Source organism: Ranitomeya variabilis, chromosome 1 (genome assembly GCF_051348905.1).
Source record: "Ranitomeya variabilis isolate aRanVar5 chromosome 1, aRanVar5.hap1, whole genome shotgun sequence".
Classification (NCBI taxonomy): domain Eukaryota; kingdom Metazoa; phylum Chordata; class Amphibia; order Anura; family Dendrobatidae; genus Ranitomeya; species Ranitomeya variabilis.
In genome coordinates this window covers 926,750,039-926,762,223 of record NC_135232.1, presented here as the reverse complement: position 1 = coordinate 926,762,223, position 12,185 = coordinate 926,750,039, and the positions used below count along the sequence as shown (strand labels likewise).

Below are 12,185 nucleotides of genomic sequence, written 5' to 3'. Positions count from 1 at the left end.
GACAGGAACAAAGGCAGGAGCGAATAGGATATGGGAACAGGTAGGAACCAGTTCAGACTAGAGGGATAAGTGAACCGGTGCTTATTAAGTAACACAAGTGACTCCGTGTTTTATATTTGTTTTTCATATTTTCGTTTCTTGTCTTTCTCTATATGTTGCCAGTTCAGTAGACATTTTCTGCTGAGCTGGTATGTGATTCACACTGAATGATTTACAAGTCATTATCAAAAAAATGTTTCCCCCATTACCAACAAAAACATAGGGGTTCTAGGTACCGCTTGGGACATGGCTATGTCATCATCTCCAATAATAGTAGGAGAATAAACCGCAAGTTAAGTTTCATTTCTAAACTCTTTGTGGCCTCAGAAGGGTGTTGTCACCAGGAAGACAATGGTGTGAGTGACATCTTGATATCGGCCTCTCTGTTTGCTAAAAAGCCATTTCTCCTGCAGTATACACGTTTCCGTCCTGATTCACCTCATGCTCGTGTTATGTGGTCACCGGGCGTTGTGAGAACATGCAGGACAGTGACTCATCTCCTGACATAATCCACCGCCGAGATAGGGACACACTGCCAGCTACCGAACAGCAAAAAATGTTAGAAAGGCCATCTTTGTAAATGTTTAGTCAGCTGTGGGCCTCATACTAGTGTAGGATAAATGGGAAGAGGAAATCAACCTTTCCGAGGCCTCATTTCAGAGGGAGCCTACTAGGAGCTCCGTGTCCTGTGTAATGTATGAACGGTAGATTGGAGCCAAGAGAAAAGAACTCCTTTTCATGGCCCATCATGGTCCTCTGGCTTTATTCACTTTATCTGATTAGTATAAAATCAAATTTTCAGCCATCCAGGTATTAAGGATTCACGCGCTTACTTCATACAAAAGGCATCTTCATGGATTACTGCATGTTGAGCATGGCGGCATAAGCCAAACGTACGAGACTATTATTGCAAGTTGTTATGGCGTGCATCATCATAACATTAGTATGCACAAATGGCGGTGAGCGCGCTATGTTCTGTGTTTTTCTGATTTAGAAGTGCTGTGAGGTAGACGGGACAAGTAGTCCAGGATTGCTGGAGCTCCCAAGGTTCCTCTTATATGCATCCGCGATCTTTATGGAATCACAGGCAGGTGCTAGACCCCATTTTGAGTGAGGTAACACGAGACCTTTTAACAAAACCCTAGTATTTTATGTCCTAGCCTCACTTTATAGGATTGGAATAACTGGTTAATACTTGTGACTCCTCTTGTCTTTCTCGAACTGTCCATACAATAATACACTTGGGGAAAGATGGGTGAGCCTCATTAAATTCTTTTATTTCACTGATTGTTCAGTAAAAATATGATGCAAAGATTTACCTGAATGTGTATGTAAGGCTGTATAGTATTCACATATGCAAAACAAAAATGGTATCGGTGTTTTTCATCGGGTATTCATCAGTGTATGGTCCATGTGTCAGTTTTTACCATCAGCGTGTCATCAGAAATGTTTGCAGACGGATGGATATAACTTCTATCCTTTACAATGTTAATGAGGGAAGGCACATGGACTGTACACTGATGCCATCCGTGATATTCACTGATCTATAGACTTGTGTGGTAATTTTCATCCATGATGCTGTAAATAAACAGACTTGTCTCCATGATTTTTGTATGGACACACATCCTGCAAAAACACAGACATGTGAGCAACCTCATAGATCAGGGGGCAATTAATTTTCCTGAGGGGTCCACATCAGGGACTGTGATTGTTCTGGAGGCCAAATTAATAGGCTGAAATTAATTCTTCTTAATATTGATATAAACATATTAATTATAATTATTTTATAATAATTGTATCACTTAATATTTTGCAGAATTATTTATGCTGACATCCCAATATATACAGTATGAACCCACATATAATCCCCTACATACAGTATGAGCCCCCACATAGCCTCATATATACAGTGTGAACCCCACAAAGCCTATCTATATACAATATGAGCCCTCTTATAGCCTCTTAAACACAGTATGAGCCAACACATGACCTTCTATATGCAAACATTTTATTTATATATAAATCATACCTCGCTCCCATTGCCTCATCAGTCTGCTTCGGTCTCCAGTGCACTGCGAGCGGGAGCCGAGTGTCAGTGCTCTGCTGCGAGCGGGAGCCGAGTGTCAGTGCTCTGCTGCGAGCGGGAGCCGAGTGTCAGTGCTCTGCTGCGAGCGGGAGCCGAGTGTCAGTGCTCTGCTGCGAGCGGGAGCCGAGTGTCAGTGCTCTGCTGCGAGCGAGAGCCGAGTGTCAGTGCTCTGCTGCGAGCGGGAGCCGAGTGTCAGTGCTCTGCTGCGAGCGGGAGCCGAGTGTCACTGCTCCGCTGCGAGCGGGAGCCGAGTGTCAGTGCTCTGCTGCGAGCGGGAGCCGAGTGTCAGTGCTCTGCTGCGAGCGGGAGCCGAGTGTCAGTGCTCTGCTGCGAGCGGGAGCCGAGTGTCAGTGCTCTGCTGCGAGCGGGAGCCGAGTGTCAGTGCTCTGCTGCGAGCGGGAGCCGAGTGTCAGTGCTCTGCTGCGAGCGGGAGCCGAGTGTCAGTGCTCTGCTGCGAGCGGGAGCCGAGTGTCAGTGCTCTGCTGCGAGCGGGAGCCGAGTGTCAGTGCTCTGCTGCGAGCGGGAGCCGAGTGTCAGTGCTCTGCTGCGAGCGGGAGCCGAGTGTCAGTGCTCTGCTGCGAGCGGGAGCCGAGTGTCAGTGCTCTGCTGCGAGCGGGAGCCGAGTGTCAGTGCTCTGCTGCGAGCGGGAGCCGAGTGTCAGTGCTCTGCTGCGAGCGGGAGCCGAGTGTCAGTGCTCTGCTGCGAGCGGGAGCCGAGTGTCAGTGCTCTGCTGCGAGCGGGAGCCGAGTGTCAGTGCTCTGCTGCGAGCGGGAGCCGAGTGTCAGTGCTCTGCTGCGAGCGGGAGCCGAGTGTCAGTGCTCTGCTGCGAGCGGGAGCCGAGTGTCAGTGCTCTGCTGCGAGCGGGAGCCGAGTGTCAGTGCTCTGCTGCGAGCGGGAGCCGAGTGTCAGTGCTCTGCTGCGAGCGGGAGCCGAGTGTCAGTGCTCTGCTGCGAGCGGGAGCCGAGTGTCAGTGCTCCGCTGCGAGCGGGAGCCGAGTGCCAGTGCTCCTCTGCGAGCGGGAGCCGAGTGCCAGTGCTCCTCTGCGAGTGGGAGCCGAGTGCCAGTGCTCCTCTGCGAGCGGGAGCCGAGTGCCAGTGCTCCTCTGCGAGCGGGAGACAAGGGTCGGTACTCTGCTCCTCTGGCTTGAGAGAATCGGAGCACAGGTGTGGAGAAGATGGAGAAAGTAATGTCTCCATCTCCTCCATGGCCTGACTGTATATCAGACTGCGCTGCGATGACATCTGAGTGAAGTCTGAGGTTTCACACATCCATACACTTGTATGGTTACATGTGAGTCACGTCTCGCGATGGTTCTCTCATGACAATTCAGCATGAGAAAATAATTGCAGATCTGAGCTGCCCCAGAGAATAACACTGAGCAGAGTGCTATGTGAGGTTTTATTGCATAGCACTCGGCCATGTTATATGCTTGTGGGACACCGGCCAAAGACTGAACATTTGTGCAGCAAGTCATCTTGACATTGTTGTACACATGATCATTCTGTTTAGCATTTTTCAAGCGCTTCTTCAGGGGGATTTTATTCAGAATCTGCCTGAAAAAAACACATCTTGTCTGATATCCGCACAATGTAGGAGAGATGTGGAAACCACAAGAAAAACAACCATACGGCAAAAACTATAAGCAATAAAAGCAACTCTTTATTAATGCAAACATTAAAATATACATATAAACGTGGAACAAAGATGGGGAAAAATGGCACAGGTCACGACACGGATACTGCCGTGTATATACAAGGCATGCGGGCCCAACAGTATCTCCCTTAGTAAAACAGATGTAGGTATGGGGAGTGGACACTACTAAAAAAGAATGGCTGTAATGAACATAGTGCACTACATAACGTCATCATCCCCTGGAACACCACACGAACAATATATATCCCTCAAAAAGAGACTACCAAATCCATATCTATAGGGAATTCAAGTAAAATGACAAAGATGTCCAGGGAGGTTTACACATCAAAAGACAGCCATTACTACATTCATATCACATCCCACCAAAGAGCAGAACCAGGATGGTGCCGATATCGCCCATACAATAGACCGCACATACTGTGCAAATAAATATTACCTGGTCCGGGGGGTGCATAGACACGTGTCCGCTGTGTGGCCCGCACGTCAAGACCCGACGCGCGTTTCGGAGCGCAAGCTCCTTCGTCAGTCGTTCTCTACCTTGTCTGCTCCCAACTTCTTGCTTATATACAAAATATACTGATGTTGGAGGAATGGGAATTGAAGGAGTGTAACTGCAGGACATGGTGGGCTAAATTCATCAAAACTTTCACAGCAGAATTCTGGCATTAGTGTTGAAAAGTCTCAAAATGTTGGCGTAACTCTCTCTTTTGGCATTTTTACAACATTTTTTTTCACCCTCGAACAAATTGAATTGGGGGGGGGGAAGACGTCACATCTTGTCTCATTTATGACAAGCTGCGGAGTTCCCTATGCCGGAGATTTCACTCCAATACTTGACTGGAGTAAGATTTCTGGTGAGGCAATCAAGAGTCTGACTCCAGCACACCCCGTCATCAACACCAGTGTGAACAACGCCAGTCTTGATGAATCGGGCCCTGTTTGTTGTCTGTTACCATGCAGATACATAGGTCTGCACAGGAGCTGTGAACAGAGCGCCATAGACACCATGCAATCTTTAGAACTGATAAGGGGATAAGTAATGGTAGGTTATGTATGTTACTTGTTTATCAAAGGCTACTGCAGACCGCATGTCTAAAAATGAGGAGGAACCAGCAGACGGAATCTTTCCCACCCAGTAACGTATGCGGATTATATACTATACACAACTAGTGTATTATTTATGTTGATACATTGCAGTTGTAACCTTATTTATCACAATATTTATATGGTTCATTTACAATGTTTGTTTGTTTGTTCGTTTGTTTTTTCAGACCAATCAACAGTTTCTTCATACAGTGAGCGAGCAACAAACGGAGATCGACCAGCTCCAGAAACAGCTCAGGTGAGAGTGCACGTGGAAGTGTATTTGTAAAGTGGTCTTTTGTTAAATTGACTGTACATATTGCAGTATTCTGAAGCCTGAAACATGGGCAGCAGTAGAAAATGTCTGCCTGTAAATTGTCTCTTAATAATTCACTAATGCAATCCCAAATTTTTCCTGCGTGTTTGTGACTATTTTGTTGTCAACAGAAGTGCATTTTCCACATGTACTGAAGATTTCTCAGCTTGTTTTACTTCAAACTATAAGTTCAAACTGTGAAAATGCTTTCTCACAGCATGTGGGTGTCGTAATAGCCTCTTTATTTGGTCCAATTTATATTAACAGGCAAACAAAATTGGATGTAAAAGTAGCAAATATGAAAGCCGAAGAAATGGCTACAGTTGTAAAAACACTGGAAGAGCAGATGACGAGAAAGGTAAGTCATTTTTTTTATGGTTGCCATAAATAAGAAGGAAGTGAATGTGCTACTGGTCAGGTCAAGCTGAATCCTGGGGGTAGCGTGGTGGGTCCATCAATTCCCCCACATTATGGGTAAGCAATGCATGTTCCATTAATCCTATACCACTCTGTTATTTTAGGATTTGGGTACTTAGGTGCAATAGCTATAGTGATTGTTCCAGTCTTATATATTTTTCTGACATTTTTTCCTTGCATCATTATAAAAAACGAATTGGATGTGGTTTATGCTTTTTCTGTGTATAATATTGTATATTGATGTTCTTCCACCGCTTCCTCCTCATTAGACCTTAGACTTTATGTATGCAGTGTTTATTTTTAATATTTCTAAATACATAATTATATTATACTATTTCTCTGGTGTTTTGTGGCTTCTCCAGCAGTGGTCTCTTTTCATGTTCAGGTATTAGATGGGAGTAATCCATCATTTAACATTACCTCCTTTTTTTTTTTTTATCAAAAAGGGAGCATTTTTTACCCATGTTCCCAACCTTGATATGTTATATGTGCTTCATGACTGTTGTTATAGTGTTGCAGAGCAGAATATTGAAGGATGGGTCTAGTAAAGCCACAGGCGTTAGATATGATATTTTTTCGTGTTAAACTGGACACAAAATTTTATAGTGGCTGCAGAGTGGCATAAAAGGACTTTTAGTTTTAATGGCACCTCTGTTGCGATTAGCAAACAAAGTATTTCACCCTTAATGAGTTAAGTCTGAGTGGGTGTTATCAGATTGTTTTCACTCAGGACATGTACTTCTTCTTGTAAGGCGCTAACCAATCATAAGCAGGCAGCAACACTGAAAGGAAAGAAGATCCTGTCCCCACCATAGCTTAGTGTGTTAGATGTATGTTCAGATAGCCCTGATCTCCTGGTCTAACCTCCTGCATGAGTCAGTGTGTTGGGAGGGAAAGTGCAGCTGAGTTTAGCTGTGTCACATTACAAACGCTTCTATCCGTCCTCCTATCCCTAGCACTGTCACCTCTGCTGTACTGCCTCTCCCCCCACAATGCCTGTCCAGGGATGTGTCAGTAATTACACTTATGCCTTCTGTGCATGACTCCTACTCACTATGCAGTGAAAACAGACTGTCATTACCTGTCACAAAGGATTAATCTGCCTATTCTGGACTACTCCTGTGTGATACACAATGACACCCTGCTCTGATCTCACTGCAGAGTAATTACATGTAGAGATGAGCAAACTTGTTCGGAAAACATTCGCCAATGTCAAATTCAGCATGAACATAGCTCATTCGGATTCGTGTTCAGAATCCCGAGCATTTTCCCTCAAAATTTGCAACATTCGGGCACAGTTCAGTAAATGATCAAATTTCCACTAATGCTTTTGTTAGGACTTTGGCTACAATAGTGGTGAAGCATAATGAGCTGGGGGAACGTGTTTTATTAGGGGAGGGGATGTTTATAGGTCAGAGGAGCGGCGGAGTGTAATTTTATTTATTTTTTATTAACTTAATGTGTGTATATTCCGGCAGCCAATCAGGGTGCAAAAAACATCCACAACGTCAAGACACAAGGACTTCTGTCATTGGCTGCCAAAGTCAAATGTCCCTCTCTATATAAAAGGTGAAGATGTTGGTTTACTGATGCCATTTTGCCAGTGTAACAGTTAATAGAGGCTGCTCCTGCTGCTGTAAGTTGTCATATATTTGAATAGGATCTTGTCCTGTGTGAAATCGACCTTCCAGCATTAAACTAGTTTGTGCTATTAGTGTTATGCAGTCAGAAGTCCATATTTCCTAATCCAAATCATTTGGGCTAAGACTGTGTTGCGGTCAGGAATCAGAAGGAAACATTTACTAATCAAAATCGTTTGAGCACCAGGACTCATTTCTAAATAGTTTGGTATAATATTGAGGTGAAGTCCCCAGGCCCCATTTCCTAATCAAAATCGTTTGGGCTAATTTTGGTGGGCAGACAGGAGGCCCCATTTCCCAATCAAAATAGTTTGGACTATTATTGGGGTGCAGGCACCAGTCCCCATTTTCTAATCAAAATCGTTTGGACTAATTCTAGGGTGCATTCAGTAGTTCACATTTCCTAATCAAAATTGTTTGGGCTAACATTGTTGTGCAGACACACTTTCTTAAAAAATGAATACTGATTTTTAATTTAGTGACAGGTGACTGACAGGTTTGTGTCTAGAGTTGTGAAACAGCTGGTTAAAAGAGGGGAAGGGTACATCCAGCATGAGAGAAAAAAGCGAGGTCGTGGTGGAAGAGGGAATAGGCTTGGTGTTCAACGTGTACGTGGGCTAGGTGGAAAGCTCTAGTGAACAAACACCGGGTCATCCTATCCAAAGACAACTGACAACATCTGTTACTGGACAGGCTACTCAACTCCTTTTCTTTGGCCGCCCCATAGCGGTATGCCTTGTAGATGAGGGCCAGGAAGAGCATGTGCTGCAGTGGATGGCAAGCGCTGCATCAAGTGGTCTCTCCTCTTCCTCCACCTTAACGTCACACAGAACAAGCCTCAGAGGTGGCACCCCAATTACCCTTGTTTTCCCCCCACATCACAACTTTCCAACCGCCCAACTGACTGTGGAGTACCACAGATGGGCCAGTCTGGGGAGCTGTTCACACATTCTATGCCAAGGGCATCAAAAGTCTGCTCCAAAGATTCACAGAATCCTGAGGAGGAAAGCATCTGCACCGATACCCAACATTTTTTCCTGTTGGATCTGATTCAGTAGGGTCCAAGTAGCATCCAGACGCTCGTCACCAGACGGTAACCCCTGGGGGTGGAGGTGATCCTGATGACACTCAGATACCAGAGGCGCACGGGGGCTGTACTGTGCTGTCAGGGCAGGAAGAGAAGAAGGGTGACTCTCTGGGTGAGGAGTGTGGAGAACAGAGAGGATGACGATGAGGTTGTAGATCCCACTTTGTGTAAACCCAGAGGCGTGCAGCAGAGTAGCTAAGCAAAGGGGATGGAGGAGGAGGAAGACAAAGAGGTTACATTGCGTCTTGCTGCACAGATACGGAGTTACACCACGACAAGCACTGCATCCTCAGCCACAACTCTGGCTGTGGCCAGCAGTGGTCGCAAATCTGCAGTTCGCAAGGGCGTCAAGGGTTGCCTAGCCTGGACCATTTTTGAGACCGCAAAGGATGACCCAACTCTCGTTATCTGCTAACTTTACAAAAACGATTCAGTAGAGGCAAAAATTGCAATAATTTGACTACCACATGCGTGAACCTACACATGCGTGATCAACATGCCCTAGTTTGGGAATCTTGCTGCACTAAATGCAAACAGGCGGACCTCACCAACCACGGCCATCCCATCAACCACGTCTGCTGCTTCTTCCTCCTCCATCACCGTGGCAAGTGTTCTCACACAGTTCTCCGGTCGCAGAACTTCCACTTTTTTTACCCTCCACAATCAGGGCGAGTGAGAGCCTGTCAGCTGTTACAGAAGTGAAGGTGCTTGCTGTTTTTGTTTCACCGAGCACACCACATCTTTCTCAATTTACCATAACCTCTCCACCTGCACCTCACTCACAGTCCATTAGTTTGTTGTGTTAACCCTACTCCACCTTCTCTCAGCACAGCAGCCAGCCCTCGGTCCCGCAGTTGTGGTCACGTAAACTAATGTTTCCTCCTATACATGCCAAAGTTAAAAGCCTGAATTCCACCATCTCCAATCTGTTAGCCATGGAAATGCTGCTTTTCTGCCTGGTGGATACAGATGGTTTTCAAAAGCTGATGGCCCTCACTTTCCCACAATACCTGTTGACCAAGCGCCATTAGTTGGTTGTCCGGCCTTAGGCTACAAGTCACTTTATGTGACTGCAGTGCTTGCATTGTGAGGATTCTCCGGTACCAGCTTCAGGACCGGCGAGCGCATAACCACATGTATGGGATTTGTATACATGCAGCCACTTGCCAGTTAGATTGCATATTTGCAATCACTTGACCACCCGCTCCCGGTGCCAGCAAATCCTCGCAGTGCGCATGATGGGAGGTTTCACAAGTCTACAGACAGAGAGTGACTGCAAACTTGTAACCTAAGGCTGGACAACCCCTTTAAGCCATAAATGTTTTAGTATAAGAGAACACCATAAGTAATATAATGGGTTAATACTGCACACAGCCCATCAGCAGCCCTATGCGAACCACAGATAAATGATATATCATAGGTTAGCGGTGTATATTAGTATTATTTTCTATGTTATCAGTATAAAATGGCTATACTGCATCCTCTAATTCCACTGTGAAGCTTTTTTTGCTGAGCTGAATTGCACTTCATGGAGAGAATAACCTCCGTAATAGCAGATCTGTGATATCCTAATCCAGCATCTGCCCTATCTCATTACTGAGACGATCTTGGATGTCTCACTTCAAGCAATAGCCCCCAAAGGGGTAGCAAAAATGGAAGAGCTATGCCTATCTCTGTGTTAATGGCTGAAGCCATAATTGAGACACAGCGAAGAAATCAATAAGTAAACATTGGGAGCGATGAAAATGTATATGTAATGATGTTTCTTCGCAATCTCTCCAGCTCATAATGAGCAGAAAGAGATCCAGGTGCTTTTGTTAGTGCTGAAAATGGGTTATGCTGAATTTGTTCTGTGCTCTGTAGGAAGAAGAGGTGTTGGCAGCCCGGGGCAAAGAAGACGCGTCAGACAAACGGGTGCAACAGCTTCAGACTGCAGTAACACAATTAGAAACCAGGTAATGACTGCTATGCTGAATGTGTGTCATATTCCTTCCATGCATGTAGGCAATGATGCCATCTAATTAATGAGTTCACTTTGTGTGAGTAATTGGTTTCATGGCGATCTATTGTAAGCATGCCATCTTTTCATTATAAGAAGATGCCGCCTTGAATACTGTACAGCAGAACAAAAGGATAATGCAATCCACTGGTTAATGTTAGATTTTGTGTTAGGCTATGTGCACACGTTGCGGAATGGGGTGCAGAATTGCCGCGCATTTTCTGCGGTTTTTACCACTGTGGATTTCCATAATGGAAGGGTGCAGAAACGCTGCAGTTCTGCACAAAAGAAGGGACATGCACTTCTTTTCATTCCGCTGCGGATTTAGTGCGGATTTTTCCACACCATTGACACAGCTTTTTTTTGTTGCTGTTGATTTACATTGTACTGTAAATCACTGTGCGGAACTGCAGCGTTTCTGCGCGGAAAAATCCGCTGCGGATCTGCACTAAATCCGCATCGTGTGCACATGGCCTTACAGTACATTGAGGCTATGTGATGATCAACTCATGTATACAGTCAATATACAGAATAACCTGTTATTTTAAAGTGGAACTAAACTTTTTGACATGGAAATATCCTGTTGATTATTCATGGTCTGGATCTTCATGGTTTGCGGGAACAGTAGAAAGTCCATGGGTTTGTATACCATTGTGTTCACACCGCTGAACTAACGCTTTTGCAAAGTGGTTTAAATAATTGGTGTGGTCAGTGGAGGAACCAGGCCCCCACTTATCTACAGGCAGCCACTGGATTTAAAAAAAATATAACAGTTTAGTCATACTTTACCGAGTATCCCTCAAAATGTGTATTCAGTGAAGACAGATTTTCCCCTAGCAGAGATAGGAGACAGCAGTTACTACTACTGGTAAGATGGCATACACGCAGGAGGGAGGATCTCTGCCTCTAGTTCTTCCCGTCTTCCCAACCCTTCCTGACTGTGAGGAAGCTAATCAGTAGTAGCTGCCATCTTCTATCTCAGGAATGTAAAAATTAGCTTTTGTTGAATACTGATTTCACCCGTAATTTGAGAATTTTTGCAATGAAAAATCAGTCCTGGAGGAGTAAAAAAATGCAGATTTCTCGGATAAGTTATATTACATTGTTGCTTGTTTTCATGTGTGCTAACAGTTTATAAAATAAGAATTAAAATTACAGGTACTCTTTGTTAGCTTTTTTTATATAAAGTGTGATTAAGAAAAACTGAAATGTTAAAAGGTTTGCCTAAATCACTGTGAGATTTTTATTTGGTCAAAGACGTGGACTTGTAATGACCTTGTGCACTAGTGCCTACCTTGCATGGGTCTCTGTAGTCTACCCCTTGGCCTATGACGTCGGGTAAGCAGAGTGCAGCTTTTCTCTGTGGGATATCACCACTGATGTCACATCTACAGGCAGCAGGACGCTCGTGGCGCACTAACATTCCCGCGTTAGTGGGAGGAAGGGGTGGAATTACTGCAGTAAGGCAACTTGGATGGGAGAATATGGAACACAGAGCAGTGCCAGACTATAGTGCTATGCACACAGTCTTATTTGTGTACAGACAAACTTCTACATGGTATCGTTTACATGCAGCATACGAAAATTAGGCATATTCTGCATCCATTTGTAATTTTATTGGTATTTTTTTTTATTTTTGAAATTTACCAGTAGCTGCTGCATTTCCCACCTTAGGCTTATACTCGAGTCAATAAGTTATCCCAGTTTTTTGTAGTAAATTTGTGCGCCTAGGCTTATATTCGGGTTGTCTTATACTCGAGTATATACGGTATATTTTAGATCTGCAATTTGAGATTTCTTAAAGAATGCTAAGGTCAGGCTATATAAAACTCATTCTGTGTGAAATTTAAAGGGAACCTGTCACC

The 12,185-nt window shown here is 44.6% G+C and overlaps 1 protein-coding gene across 1 annotated transcript in view; it reads left to right on the top strand.

Moving 5' to 3' along the window:
* The window catches only part of SCLT1 (sodium channel and clathrin linker 1), a 227,512-nt gene that overhangs the window by 76,146 nt on the left and 139,181 nt on the right, over positions 1–12,185 (top strand). Inside the window, exons 10-12 of the mRNA XM_077279151.1 lie at positions 5,050–5,120; positions 5,445–5,535; positions 10,185–10,276. Of these exons, the coding sequence (XP_077135266.1) occupies positions 5,050–5,120; positions 5,445–5,535; positions 10,185–10,276 (254 nt within the window). The remainder of the gene's footprint in view (positions 1–5,049; positions 5,121–5,444; positions 5,536–10,184; positions 10,277–12,185) is intronic.